This window comes from Bison bison, unplaced genomic scaffold (assembly GCF_000754665.1).
Source record: "Bison bison bison isolate TAMUID 2011002044 unplaced genomic scaffold, Bison_UMD1.0 scf7180017864108, whole genome shotgun sequence".
NCBI lineage: Eukaryota > Metazoa > Chordata > Mammalia > Artiodactyla > Bovidae > Bison > Bison bison.
This window is the reverse complement of record NW_011494680.1, coordinates 2,916,151-2,932,068: the sequence shown is the minus strand read 5'-3', so window position 1 is coordinate 2,932,068 and position 15,918 is coordinate 2,916,151. Positions and strand designations below refer to the sequence as shown.

Genomic DNA, 15,918 nt, shown 5'->3' with positions numbered 1-15,918 from the left:
GGAGGTTCTGGTTCTTACCCTGCTCGTGATTCCCGGGTTGGGTGACCTCTGATAAACGCAGGTAGCTCGACTTTGGTGATCGTTAGAGACCCCCTTCCCCTGTCTTGGGGACAGGAGTCTCAATTAGGATCAGCGTGGAGGGCCTGATTTATGCTGGGGAATTTGCACTTCTGATGGGAGCCAGGACTGCCTGCTTTAATTAGCCCGGAATCCCTGTGGTATTCCTGGCACGCGGTAGATGCTCAGTAACTTATTTGTTAATTATAACATCTGGGAAAGAACTCAGGAGGAGGAACGGATGCCGGAGAAGAATGCACTTCTCCCTCTTCCAAATGCCATCCTTAAATCTTTTATCCATTCTTGAATCATTGTTAGCAGTCGGGCATGCAAGCATTCTAGTCATCAACTGTTTGATGAGCACCTACTTCTGTGCCAGGCTTCTAAGCGCTGGGGGACAGTTGCGGAACGCAACAAACTTCTGATTCTCTCGGAGTTATGAATTAATGTGTATCCAGCGTAGGTCAGCCTTCTAGTAAGGTCAGCGTTGCTGCTGCTTTTTTAAAAAATAGACTTTGTTTCTTTAGGACAGGTTTAGGTTCGCAGCAAAATTGAGAGGAAGGTACAGAGATTTCCCATGCATCCCCTGCCTCCACACACGCCTAGCCACACCTTTACTAGTGTCCCCCACCAGAGCAGTACACTTGTTGCAGTTGCTCAGCCTGTGTTGACACATGGTTACCAACCGAATTCCACTGTTTACATTAAGATTCAGTCTTCGTGTTCTACATTCTGTAGGTTTGGACAAATGTATAATGACCCATCCACCATTATGGTCTCATACAAAATATTTTCACTGCTCTAAGAATCCTCTTGCTCTGCCCAGTCATCCCTTCCTCCCCAGCTCTTCCTTTCATGCTTTTCCCCGGTCTCTGGCCTGTTTGATGCTTTTGTGTGACTTTAATGGGAGCCTTTGTCCCAAAGTGGTGCCATATTGGTGCCGTGTTAATCTTACTGCTTTTAATCCCTTAGGATTCCATTGACTTTACTGCTTCACTTGTGTTCATATTTCATGTGTTTCTCGTTCTAGTAATTTTTCTGTTGATTCTTTGGTTGCTTCTCAAAAAATCAGTAGAGTTTGAGTGCCAACTGCAAAAGCACAGTGCTGCACATGATTCCATTAGCTTATTTGGTTTCTGGTTGTTCTCAGTCCTCCAGGAATGTTGCCGTATCATCTCCTTTGAATTAATATTTCGTCTGGAACAGGAATTCTTCCATATAGACTTTTCACTCCCAAAGTTGGAGTTTATGTAAATATCACCTCTACTTATTTAAAAAAATTTGTTTGTTTGTTTGTTTGTTTTGGCTGTGCTGGGTACTAGTTGTGGCATGTGGAATCATAGTTCACCCGCCAAGGGTTGAACCCACGTCGCCTGCATTTAGAAGGTGGATTGTCAGCCACTGGACCACCAGGGAAGTCCCAACGCCGCCTCTACTTCTGAGATTCTCTAAATGTTCTAAAAATTATGCCTACCCACAATAATTTTTTTCCTTACTGTTAATATCTAGATACACATACAAGATTCAGAAGATGACTCACATTTGTGTGAAAATGTCCTTATCTGTTTCTTCCACTAAAACATTGTTTCTTTTTCTTCATTAATACCCGTTGTTATGATGTTGAGAAGGGCAGGGGGGTGGGGAGCGCTGACTGTGGAGTCAGAGGGACTGCAGTTGAAGTAAGTGTCCACCCACCAGCTCTGTGACCTTGGGCAAGTTAATCTTAGGCAGTAAGTGAAGATAATGGTACTTAACAGCAAGATTGTCTTAGGGAATTAGTGTCTCATGTATCTGGGTATTCAGTAAATATTTGATGTTTTTATTATGTTTAAGGACTGAGGAGCACCATCAGGCAAATTACGAGCTGTTGAAAAACAGTTCTAAAATAAATACTTGTATGTGTGATTTAAATGAAAAGTCAGAAGGATAGAATTTTGCTATTAAATGTGATTATGTCATGATGGTACGGTTATAATAAAATTATTAGTGTCTTTCTGTATTTTCCATATTTTGAACAATGATCATGTAATTTCGTAATCCACACACACATTGTAAACATTATAGAAAAAAGACTGGAGGGAAAAGTCCTTTGCTTGGTCGAAGTTTAATTGCCAGGGAACATATTGATGTTGTTACTTATTGTCTCAATACATTCTCCCCACTCCCCTTTGGGAATGTCAGAGAAAAACCAGAGCTGGACAAGAGTTAAAGTGGTGAAAAGAAACATTATTCAAGACTATTATTGCAAGAGAGGAAGCAAGACCTCAGTGTAGAACTGGAGTTGATGTGTTCTGGGCTGGGTTCAGAACACAGCCTGAGCAAGAGGGAAGTTATAGACAGAGACCAAGGTAGGGGTCAGAGGATGGAAAGTTACCAAGAGAAAACATCTGGGGTAAATCTACCTCACAGGATTCTTGCTGAAGATGGGCCAGAGTGATCAGACAGCAGTTGGGAGATGATGGAGAATGAGGAACCTCATCAGGTGTCAAGGATGATGGTATTAAAGGTAGGGGGTTCTTATTAAACTGACTGAGCATGCTTGCTAAAATTAGATTTTTCAAGGGAATGTACAGATGAGCCTAGGAGAAGGTTCTGAAGCCTGATTAAAGTTTGGTCAAGCCGAGAATCTTTGTCAGGAACTAGATAGAAATAATTTTACTGTTTCATCCAATGAGTCTCAGAAGCCTTATTTTTAAATAAAGTAAAGAAAATGTTTGATATACTTAATTTGGTGGTTTTTAAATGAAGTGAAATGAGGCAATTGTTTCCAATATTAAAATTCAAATTCATTAAAAGTCAATTAAGAAATTTCATGATTTGAAAACTTGTTGCAGGAGAGAGTGGGCTTCCCAGGTGGCACTACTGGTAAAGAACCTACCTGCCAATGCAGGAGACATAGGAGACGGGAGTTCAGTCCCTGGGTTGGAAAGATCCCTGGAGGAGGGCACAGCAACACACTTGAGTGTTCTTTTCTGGAGAATGCCATGGACAGAGGAACCTGGCAGGTTACAGTCCATGGGGTCTCGAAAAGTCAGACATGACTGAAGCGACTTAACATGCATGCATGCAGGAGAGAGTGGAGAAGGCAATGGCACCCCACTCCAGTACTCTTGCCTGGAAAATCCCATGGATGGAGGAGTCTGGGAGACTGGGGTCGCTAAGAGTCGGACACGACTGAGCGACTTCACTTTCACTTTTCACTTTCATGCATTGGAGAAGGAAATGGCAACCCACTCCAGTGTTCTTGCCTGGAGAATCCCAGGGACGGGGGAGCCTGGTGGGCTTCCGTCTATGGGGTCGCACAGAGTCGGACATGACTGAAGCGACTTAGCAGCAGCAGCAGCAGGAGAGAGTGGGGTTACTCTGGTCTTCATGACCCAGATATACACACATGTATTATTTTAAGGAGTTAATTAGTTCTGCAGATTTATAAGTTTGCTTTTCAGCAGATATATGGTATTGATCTTGCTCTCAAAAAATAATACCTTTAGACAGATATAATCATATTTTTAGATTGAAGTTAAAGCTCCAATACTTTGGTCACCTGATGCGAAGAGCTGACTCATGGGAAAAGACCCTGATGCTAGGAAAGATTGAGGGCAGGAGGAGAAGGGGGTGACAGAGGATGAGACGGTTGGATGGCATCACTGACTCAGTGAACATGAGTGAGCAAATTCCTGGAGGTAATAAAGGACAGGGAAGCCTGGAGTGCTACAGTTCATAGGGTCGCAAAAAGTCGGACATGACTGAGCGACTGAACAACAACAACAGATATACTTGAAAATAAAATTCATGTATACTTGGAACACCCAGAGTCACAAAAACAAAGTCTCATCAGGGTATTTTAAAATTAGAATATTGAATTGAAATTTTTCTTACATATGGTAGTTTGTGATTTATATAAAACTACTTTTCGTTAATTACTTCATTGTTTATGTCTTGCTTGGTGTAACAATCCAACTACTCGGTCAAAAATACATTTTCTTATCATACCCTGTTGTCTGTCACTTAAATCTGCTCATGTGTGTGTTTATCTTTTTAAATAATTTTTTTAAGTAATTTGTTGGCTGTGCTGGGTCTTCGTTGCCACACGGGCTTTCCTCTGGTTGTGGCGAGCAGAGGCTGCTCTCCAGATGTGGTGTGCAGGTTGCTGCTGTCACAGAGCACGGGCTCTAGGGTGCACAGCCTTCGGTGGTTCCAGCGGAAAGGCTCAGTGGTTGCAGTTCCTGGGCTCTAGAGCACAGGCTCCGTAGCTCTGGTGCACAAGCTTAGTTGTTCTCCAGCATGTTGTTCTGTGGAATCGTTCAGGACCAGGGATGGAACCAGTGTTCCCTGCATTGGCAGATGGATTCTTTACCCTGAGCCACCAGAGAAACTATTTTTTTAGTGTCTGTCTCTACTACTGTGCTGAAAGCTTCGTAAGGGCAGGGCCTCTGTCTATCAACTACCCTTATCTCCTGGCTTATGCAGTGTCCAATGCTTTGTGAGTTTTTAGGTGTTTGATGAATAAACGAACAGTAGCAACTCTGATAATAACATCCTATACAGTTTTCAGAAGTCACTGTGTGGTTGCTTCTAGGACAGGAGGAGGAGAAGTAGAAGAGGGAAGAAGGGGTAGGCAAAAAACTTCAAAATTAGTGAGGCGTACTACACAATGCATGGGCTTCATAATAACAAGTAATGCTTGACATAGAGTTTAATGGTTTTTTGTTTTGTTTGTTTTTTGGCAGAATTATAGTGAACATCATTCACAACACTTCGGATTACCTTCCCAAAGTTTTAAGATTCTTGAACATGGCTTTTGATAGCTCGGGTGATTCTTTAATTGCTGGGGACCATCATGGAAATATCTATGTTTTTGACTTGTGTGGAAACAGGTGAGCAAATACTTTGGATATTTACCAAGTGATTACTTTCTTGACTGTTTTAGTACCTACCATTGATTATTCATTTAGAAAGATTTATTAAGTACTTACTATATTTCAGACACTTTGTAAAATTCTGCCGTTAGTGCTGGTGGAATAAAGTGAGAAAGAATAGAAAGACAAAATGGTTGGGTTTTTTTTTAAAGAGAATTAAAGTTCTAGTTTTAACAGCATCTCTAGTAGCTTGTTTTTTCTTAAATTTCAACCTTCATTATCTCTAGTTTATCGGTTAATGTCTGGTACCTGTTTAGAAAAAGCACAGTGGCCTTTATATAATGCATTATTGTCAGAGTGAACTAGATCTAGGAATCTTTACAGATTTGATCATCACTCTTCCTCCTCTTCTTTTCCTTTACCAAACAATTTAGTGAGAATGCATTAGGTGGGAATTGATGGAGGTAGTCATCATTGCAGTGGGGGTCGGTGGAACAGGAAAACTGTGCTGGCCCAGCCAGAGAGTCAGAAAGTGTCTGTGTGGGGATGGGGGCAGTCATGGGAAGGACGGGGACTTTGGTCGAATGAGTGTATTGAGGCTAATGGGGGCCAGGTTCCTGACTATTGGAAAGAGGAGTTGCAAATATGGAGAAGGAGAAAACTAGACTAAACCCTGTGGACCCGGATTGGATTTGGTTCTGTCTGTATGAATCCTTGGTTTTGAATATATGTAGACAGACAGAGAAATAAATAGAGGTGTGTGTATGAGAAAGTGAATGAATTATATGGACATAAATTTCCTAGCATTGTTCACTGATAGGGCCTGGAAGCAATAACACCCCAGTAGTAATGAATATACCCAGTGCTCAGTTCTTTTCTAAATATCAGTCTGCTTCAAGGAATTCGGGATCCTTGGAGAAACAGCCAGTTTTAGGATGGAGGCAGGGAAGATACAAGATAAGCCTGCAGTGCTTTGTAGCCAGAAAGAAGGACTCTGTCAAAGAAGGATGGGGATGTGTCCAAAGGACAGAAGTGTCACCTTGAAGGCGCTCTCTCTGGGCAGATTGGAGACAGTGAGTTTCAAAATAAATGATAGTGGTGGCTCGTAGCCCACTGAATAAAATGGAAATCTGGGAATTCATGCTGCAGTCAACAGTTTAATGGGGATAGATGTTTGCAGTCACAGAGTACCTCCCCCCAAAATACTTACTAAAGAGAAAAAAAAGCAGTAATCTTACAGTGAAGAAGCCTGGCAGACGCCACCTCATCAAAGGATTAAAGTTAAAATAACCAGTAGTGGGGCAAATCAGAGTTCGTGTGCCACCTGATAGGGTGCAGTGGTGAGAGCATAGTGTCACTTCTCTCATATTCCTGCCAAAGACAGGTGACCTGAGTCTCATCAGTAGAGCCAGCTGGCAAAGCTAAATTAGGGCCATTGGATAGCAAGACTGGCTTGTGACCTTCACAGGGGTCAAGGACATGAAGGATGCGGAAAGCCTGAAGACTTGCAGACGGAGGGAGCCTAGACACGCGACAAGTCAAGGCTTGGGTCTGGACCGATCCCTTTGCTGTAAAGGAGGTTTTTAGGACAGTGGACAAAACTGAGGTCTGGGGATTAGACAGTAGTAATATATAATTTTCGGATTTTGATGATTTTATTGTGGTTATATAGGAAACTTTCCTTGTTCATAGGAAACGTGATTTCGGTAACCTAATTCTCAAATAGTTCAGGGAAAGAAGAGCTCATAAATGATTTATCTGTCTGTGATTTACTGGGTAGAAATGTGTTAATCATTGTTTCCACTCCTTACCTAATGGTCATAATTCTCCCACCCATTACTCTTGCATAACCTACGCAGCCAGTTCCCAATCGTAAATCAATATACCTGTCTCTTTGCTCCCACTAAACAAAATAAAATAAAAATCCCAAACTAAACAAAATAAAAATAATTGTTGATTGACTGCATTATAGAGCAATGAACTTCAACATCAGTGATGCAGGTACTTCATTTGCTTTTATCTGTTCTCATTTACTCATTCCATTCTTCTCCGAGTTTTCCAAACCTTAACCAATCTCTGCGGTTCCTTGTGTTCAGACTCTACTCTTACTCTGACTGCCTACCCTCCTAATTCATGGGAAAATAGACACCCTCAAGCTTCCTTTCCTTCTTCCCACCACAACCTCCAATATATCTGCAAGTCCAACTGTTTGTAAAACTAGATGATCCTCATTTGTAACACTGCTAATCTCTATTTCTATGGCTGCCCGTGGGACTTTGCACCCTGAATGTTCCTCTCTTTTATTCTGTCCACTGTTCCTTTTCTCTCTGTAGATATTCACATCCGAGTAGAGGTACGTGTGGCGTAGCTGTGACCTGAGATCAGGCCTGTCTAATCCTGAAGGCCACTGCAGTGGGCCCACTTGTAATCTTCCTAGTCGCTTAATCCAGTGGTCTTGTTTCAGTTCTCATCTTACTAAATACTCTTGTCTTCCATCCTTTATGAAATTTTTCTTTTGCTTCAAGGTACAACTCTTTCCTGACTTTCCCGCCCCTGAGGTCGGTTTTCCCCTTGCTTTGCTGACTTTTTCCACTGTCTTTGCCCTTATTGTCCTGCCACTGGGGCATCTGTCCCCAGCGTGCTTCTTTCCGTATTCTCTGTATTCTTTTTAATCAGCTCATTACCACCAGGCCTCAGGCTTCAGCTGCCGTGGAACATTGTTAACTCAGACCTGCTTCCCCCACCCACTGGGGAGCTTCTAGATAGCACTGTCTAAAGCCGTAGCCACCGACTGCCCTCAGCCCTTGAGAGGTGGCTTGGCCAAGTTGAGATTCATTGATGGTATAAAATACACTGGGTTTTGAAGATTCACTGTGAGAAAAACGAATGTACAATATCTCTGATGGTTTTTTATTAAATGTTGAAATGATAATTTAGATACACAATGAATTAAGTTTAATATGTTAAGATTAATTTTATATGTTTTTAACTTTTAATGTGGCTTCTAGAAAATTTTTAGTAACACACATGGCCTGTATTCCATTTCTTTGGGACAGCACAGCTCTAAATGCTTTTCAAAGGCCTTAATCAGTTCAGTTCAGTTCAGTCGCTCAGTCGTGCCGACTCTTTGCGACCCGGTAGACTGCAGCACGCCAGGCCTCCCTGTCTTTAATGCTACATGTTTAAAACCAGAATTACTATTTCCTACCGCCGCACTTGTTCCTCTTTTGCTGAAGTTTGAAAACTTCATTTTTTTGGTTAATGAAACTCTAGCTAGGTGCCAAGTACTCTGCTAAGCACTTAAACATACATTATTTCACTTAATCATCATGTGTTCATTTAACCATCACGACAACCTTATGAGACATCTTTTATCTCCACTTCACATGTGAGGGTTCCTGATTCCTCCCTCTTCACCCCCCGTTTGATGCATCACCAGACCTTTCTCCCCTTGACTTCTGACACCTTTCCATTTTACACCCAGAATCCTCTTCCTAAAAGACATGCCTGGCCGTGGTTCTGGTCTGCTCAAAAGCTCTCGATGGCTCCCCATCCCATGGAAGTAAGATCCAAATGCCTCTCCATGGCAGGTAGCCCTCTTCGTCATCTGCTTTGTTCTGCCAAAATGGGAGTTCATTTTCCTGGGTTTCGTTTTCTTCTTCTCTAAGGACTCTGCTGACATGAAGTTTTACAATATCGGAAGAAATTCTGATACTAACACAGTAATCTCTTACTAGGTTTAATCTTGTTCAGCGAACAGCGCAAGCTTGCACAGCTCTGGCCTTTAATCTTCATAGGAAGTCTGAATTCCTTGTGGCATTAGCTGATTATTCTATTAAATGTTTCGATACAGGTAAGAAGTCCTATTTATTTTTTGAAGCAGAGTGACATGTAGGTGGAAATACTGCAGGGAGTTGGCCAGTCTGTACAGTCTGAGGGGAGGGAGCAGACCCCACAAGACAGCTCTCACTTCAGACACTGGCCACAAATTTGGGGATCCCAAGGCCATCCTCACATCAGATCAACAGGCTGCAAATTCAGGGTTCCCCACAGCTACCCCCAGGTTTTAGAATTCAGTAGAATGATTCACAGAATTCACTATGCTTATGATTATAGTTTTTAAAAAAATAACTTTATAGCAAAAGTATACAAATTAAAACCAGCCAAAGGAAGAGACACATTGGGTGGATTCTGGGAGGCTCCCAAAAGAGATGCTTCCATCATCCCCAAGGACACATTACCCTCCCAGCATCCACATGTGGCCATCTGCACCGAGTACTGCCACACCAGGAAATTGACCTAAGCTCTTGAGTTTTTATTGGGACTCCATTACATCAGCGTTTGGTTGCCAGCTTGGTTGAACTCCGTTTCCAGCCTCCTTCTCTCTGGAGGTTGGGCTAATAGTATGAGACCCAAAGCCTCAGCCTTCTAATCACTCACGTGGTTGGTCGTTATGGTGTGGCCAGCCCCCACTCTGAGGTTCTCTGTGTAGCACAAACCATCTGTTTTGTCCAGGGACCTACCACAGATAACAGAGACACTCCCACCACTGGGGAAATTCCAAGGGTGTAGAGGTTGCTGGACAAAGGCCATGCATACCTCTCTTTGAAGGCCAAATTCCTTACTGCATATGTACAAGGATAAATACTTTTTAAATTTTACATGTGTATTGATATTTTTTGCCACATTACACTTTTTAATAGAGAACTAAAGAGTTCTATAAACTGAACTTATTATTAAGAAAAAAAATCTCAACTGCGTTGTTTTTCTTGTTAATGTATCAGATACAACATTTAGAAAGATTGTAAACAATAAGAATAGTAATAATAGTGCTGGCTAACACTTATATAGCGTTTACTCCTTGCCAGGTACTGGTCTATGATTTTATACATATTATTAATTTTAATCATTATAGTAACCCACAGAGATGGTTACTATTCTTATGCCCAGTTTTCAGATGAGGAAACTGAGGCACAGAAATAGATTAACCAGGTTTCCACAGCTTGGTAAGCAGCAGAGCCAGGATTTCTAATCTGGGAGTCTTGCTGCAGGCCCCTGATCCCAGTCACTGCCACCCTCTCACAGCACCTGCAGGAAGGAAAGGCAGTCATGCCCAGAGACAGTCAGTGCTTTTATATCAGGGGCCCACCTGTCTAATCTGTTTTCTTTGCATATACTTTTTTTATACTTTAACAAATATATGATCATCCTATCTATATCATTTGATAGAATCACTTCCTTCCTTTGTGAAAAATTTATGTGTTTAAGATCAATACTCAATAATTCTACTCTAGAAATGTTTGCAATACAAGTTACTACTATTGTTTGGCCTCACCCTGCAGGCTTGTGGGCTCTTAGTTTCCCAACCAAGAAATTGAACCGGTGCCCCCTGAAGTGGAAGCACGGAATCCTAGCTTCTGGGCCACCAGGGAATTCCTTATACCATGACTATTAATGTTTATTACCTTTTAATGACTATTACCTTTTGGTGGATTTGAAACTGTTTTCAGTTTTTGGTATTACACACTGCTGATACAGAAGTTCTGATACACTAAGTCTTTAAACTCATCTGTGACTGCTTTCCTTGGATTCCATCAGCCCCTTCTCCTCTCATCTTAGTTGTATCTTTTATACCCTCTCCTGTCTTATGAAAACCCTCGTAACAAAGCCCTTTCCTTACTGTCGTCTCCACCTCCCCAGCCACCTCCCTCTCTCCACTGCCGGATCCTGTGTCTTCCCCGCTCCATGCGTGGGTTCTGACCCTTGCCTCTTCCCCTGCAACCCCCACTCCATGCCTCTGAGACTTCTATCTCCAGGGTCTTTAGTAACCTCTGATCATATAAATCCTCTTCATACTTTTCATTTTGTTTCTCCATAGCTTCTAACACTTTAGCTCCTTTCAGGAGTCTCGGTTTTCTACTGTTAACCTCTCTTGGGTCTACTTTTCTGACTTTTCTGGGTTCTTTTGTGATTCCTAGACTTTTGGATGGGCCTTCCCTGATGGCTCAGACTGTAAGGAATTCTGCGTGGAAGGCAGAAGACCCACGTTCAATCCCTGGGTTGAGAAGTTCCCCCGGAGAAGGAAATGGCAACCCACTCCAGTTGGGTATTTGACCCAATTAAAAAGAAAAAGTAGAGGAACCCACATAGGTTGTCAACTTTTAATTTTGCTAATTGACATTGGAAAAAACAATGTAACTTCATGAAATGGAGTGGTTTTTTTTTTAACAAACTTAGAAAGATATAATAGATTTAAAGGTAGTATTTTAAATTCAGTTTTGTGGAAGACTCATCATGTTATGCTTATTTTTCTTTTCTCACTGAAGGCCAGTGAAAAATTGCCCATTAAGTGACGCCAGACTTCAGACTGGTGTTTGGAAGCCAGTCCTCCCTTCCCAAGCGTTTATCTGTTCCTCTGTCTTCAGTTTGACCTACTTTATATCTTAATGTTTCCCAGATTTACATCTGGCTTTCTGGGCCCCAGGTTCATCTTTCTGGAGGAACAAACCAAATCTGACCATAAAACTGTAACATGCCTGTCATAGGAAACTTGGAAACACAGAAAAATGTAAAGAGAAAATAAAAATCACTACAATTTTACTACCCACTGATAATTATCGTGGAGGGTTTTTGATGTTCTCTTGAACGTGACACGACAGAAGGCTGGGCTTTCTCTTGACATAGTTGTGTGTGTCTTTTTTCTCTGCCTGTGTGTCACACATGCAGACACACACACACACAGTCGGTTTTTAGAAATCAAATCTGTTATCTCTTCTCACACTAAGTCTGATCCCCCTCGTGTATTTATGTCACATAGTAGAGTCACCTCCTGTTTACGTAACTAAACTGGAGCCGCTGGATCCACTGAATCACTGAGTCCTTTGATTTTTTTCCTTTGTAGCTCTTGAGTTTGTTCCTTTCCCCATTGCCACATGCTTAGTAGAGACCCTCCTCATCTCCTGCCTGGATTATCACAGCAACAGATTAACTAGTCATTTTGTAATCTCTTCCTCCTCTCCAGTATATTCACTATGTCTTCAAAGTGCTCTTTCTGAAACAGCCCAGATACGGTATTCTTACATATAAGACTATTTCAAGAGAAAGCCCAGGCTTCTGTCATGTCACATTCAAGACTGTTCTTAAACCCCCTTTCAGCCTCATCTCCTCCTGCCTCCCTGATAATCCACGTGACTACCATGTCCCCTGGTGCACTTCATCAGCCAGTCACAGGCTTCTGTTTTTTTCAGATGTTAATGGAGTTGAAGGGACCTCATGTGATCCCTGGCCACCTGTTGAATCTGTTCTTGGATGAAATACCAGGTTTGACCTGTATGACTGTTTGCCTTTTTCCCTCAGTCACCAAGGAGCTGGTTAGCTGGATGACAGGGCATGAATCATCGGTGTTTTCGATCTCTGTGCACGGATCAGGGAGATACGCCATTACCACCTCCTCTGATACAGCACAGCTCTGGGACTTGGATACCTTCCAGAGAAAAAGAAAGCTGAATATTCTCCAGTCTGTTGGAATACAGAAGGTCAGTGGACAGAGCGCGTCTTGGTCTGTGGTGCTTCTCAGGCTAGTTTGTGAATCAGCTGGATACGGATGTTATAAGTAATGTTTCACTTTGCCTCAGTTATGTCAGCAACAAGCAAAACTGTTTTATTATTTATAGTATGTAACTTCAACTTTAGTTAGGTGATAGTTTTTACTTAGCTGATTGATTTTGTTTTATTTCTTAACCCAATTATGAAAAAGTCTAAATGTATAGAAGATTTGTAAGAATTTCACAGTGAGCACATGTGCATCCACCACCTAGGTCCCGCTGTACCATACCGTACTTCGTTGCTGTTTAGTTGCTAAGCTGTGTCCAACTCTTTGTGACTGTATGGACTGTAGCCTGCCAGGCTCCCCTGTCCATGGGATTCTCCAGGCAAGAATACTGGAGTGGGTTGCCATTTCCTTCTTCAGGGGATCTTCCTGTGTCTGGGGATCTAACCTGTGTCTCCTGCATTGGAAGGTGAATTCTTTACTGGTAAGCCACCTAGGAAGCGCATATCATACTTACATATTAGTAAACTATATTATGAATCTATCCATCTGTCTGTCCCTTTGTTTATTAACTCACTTTTTTTTTTTTAAAGTAAATTGAGGACATCAGTATACTTGCTCATCAGTGCTTCAGCCTGCATTTAAATTGGGTTTAGTATTTGTTGATGTAAACTTTGTTTTTAATGTATGTCTTAAGCATTCATTTGTTAAATTTTGATAAATACATATACGTTTGTAATGTGCAAACCTATTGTTACCACTGGAGAAGGCAATGGCACCCCACTCCAGTACTCTTGCCTGGAAAATCCCATGGACGGAGGAGCCTGGTGGGCTGCAGTCCATGCGGTCGCTAAGAGTCGGACACACCCCGCCCCCTCGCGGGAAACGGGGGCGGGGGTGCGCCGGGGGCCTCCCACTTATTCTACACCTCTCATGTCTCTTCACCGTGCCAGACTAGAGTCAAGCTCAACAGGGTCTTCTTTCCCCGCTGATTCTGCCAAGCCCGTTCCCTTGGCTGTGGTTTCACTGGATAGTAGGTAGGGACAGTGGGAATCTCGTTCATCCATTCATGCGCGTCACTAATTAGATGAGGAGGCATTTGGCTACCTTAAGAGAGTCATAGTTACTCCCGTCGTTTACCCGCGCTTCATTGAATTTCTTCACTTTGACATTCAGAGCACTAGGCAGAAATCACATCGCGTCAACACCCGCCTCGCGATGCTTTGTTTTAATTAAACAGTCGGATTCCCCTCGTCCGCACCAGTTCTAAGTCGGCTGCTAGGCGCCGGCCGAGGCGAGGCACCGCGCCGCGCCTGGCCGACCGATGGCACCGCGCCGCGCCTGGCCGACCGATGGCACCCCACTCCAGTACTCTTGCCTGGAAAATCCCATGGACGGAGGAGCCTGGCGGGCTGCAGTCCATGCGGTCGCTAAGAGTCGGACACGACTGAGCGACTTCACTTTCACTTTAAACGTTCATGCTTTAGAGAAGGAAATGGCAACCCACTCCAGTGTTCTTGCCTGGAGAATCCCAGGGACGGGGGAGCCTGGTGGGCTGTCGTCTATGGGGTCGCACAGAGTCAGACACGACTGAAGTGACTTAGCATAGGATAACATTGTTACCACCATCCCAGAAAGTTCCATCATATCCCTTCCCAGGTAAGCACGCCTCTGATGTTCTTCTACCGTGGATTAGTTTTATCTGTTGTAAAATTTCACAGAAGTAGAGCTTTTCAGTAATGGTTTGTGTAAAGCCTTTTTTCATTCAGCATCATGTTTTTGAGATTCATCCTTGCTGTTTTATGCATCAGTAGTTTGTACCTTTCTATTGCTCATCAGTATTCCATTGTACACTTGTATCACTTTTTAAAAATCCATTTCTTTTGTTTTTAAGGTTTGTTTTTGTTTGCTATTTGATTAGCTAAATGCAGTTTTCAGGATTGCATCTCCCATTTAATTAATTTGCTTCAGGTTATATTATACATGCAGTATTGCTTTTAATTTCTTGGTTATTAGCATGAACAACTAGCAGTTCATGTCATTTTGTAGTCTCCACAAAAATCCCAGGGTTCTTAATCATTTAAAAAAGATATAAGTTACAGCCAGCTTACTCATCAGCTATTTTGGTCAAATGCCTTGGTAGGTTTTTTCTTCAGTTGCTTTAATACTTAAGTTATTTTAAAGTCTAAGAAAGAGAACACTGAGAGTTGAAGCCACAATGGAAACAGTCATGAAACAATGACACAAAAACCATCTATTATTTTTACCATGAAACTAGAATAGTATACACTAAAGAGCTGCCAGGTTTAACCTTGGCTTGGTGGTTCAGACATTTTAGTTTAAAAAAATAGGATTCCAAATCTTAGTGATAAAATAAAATTAAATGTAGTAAATGTAAATACAGTATGCAATATACATATAAGTATATTCTTCTAAAATAATAGAATATCATAGTCTATCTTTAGGTTACCAGCAAGCTTTTCCTCAAAAGACTAGATAGTAAACATCTTTGGCTTTGCTGGCAAAGAGCAAAATTGAGGATATGTGTGTACTTACATAACCACCTGAAATGACATAATTTTAAAACATAAAACTCATTCTCTTGGGCCATACAAGAACTGGAGATGAGTCAGATGGTTGTCACTCCTGGCTTATTCTGTTGAAAACAGGAAGTAATTGTAAACTAAACTTAAAGCAAAACTTTAGTTCTTATCAAGTTTTTATTAAACTTATATTTTTACTGCAGTTTTTTACTTTTAAATTTTTATTGGGGTATATTTGATTTACAATGTCATGTCATTTTCAGATGTACAGTAAAATCAATTAGTTATACATATGTCCACCCTTTAGATTCTTTTTGTTAAAAAAAGTTTATTTATTCATCTGCTTCAGGTCTTAGTTGAGGTACACAGAATCTTCGTTGCGGCACATGGACTCTAGTTTGTGGCACGTGGGCTCAGAGGTTGTGCATGGGCTCAGTAATTGTGCATGGGCTTAGTTTCCCTGAGGTATGAGGGGTTTTCGTTCCTTGACTGGGGGTTGAACCTTCGTCCCCTGTGTTGCAAGGCAGATTCTTAACCACTGGATCACCACAGAAATCCCTTTTTAGATTCTCTTCCCATATAAGCCATTACAGAGTATTGAATAGAATGCCCTGTGCTCTTCAGTAGATTCTTTTTAGATATCTGTTTTACCTACAGTAATGTATAGATGTCAGTCTCAGTCTCTCAGTTTATCCTTCCCCCCTTTTATCCCCTGCTAACCATAGCTATAAAGAAAGCTGAGTGCCAAATAATTGATGCTTTTGAACTGTGGTGTTGGAGAAGACTCTTGAGAGTCCTTCTGACTGCAAGGAGATCAACCAGAAAGGAGATCAGTCCTGAGAGTTCATTGGAAGGACTGATGCTGAAGCTGAAACTCCAATACTTTGGCCACCTGATGCGAAGAACTGAC

The 15,918-nt window shown here is 41.9% G+C and overlaps 1 protein-coding gene across 4 annotated transcripts in view; it reads left to right on the top strand.

Annotated features, from left to right (window-relative positions):
• The window catches only part of TBC1D31 (TBC1 domain family, member 31), a 67,076-nt gene that overhangs the window by 422 nt on the left and 50,736 nt on the right, over positions 1-15,918 (top strand). For 2 of the 4 annotated variants that reach the window (XM_010838920.1, XM_010838919.1), the window contains exons 2-4: positions 4,788-4,934; positions 8,654-8,769; positions 12,273-12,451. In XM_010838920.1, the coding sequence (XP_010837222.1) occupies positions 4,788-4,934; positions 8,654-8,769; positions 12,273-12,451 (442 nt within the window). The other 2 variants (XM_010838921.1, XM_010838922.1) reach the window with 2 other exon arrangements.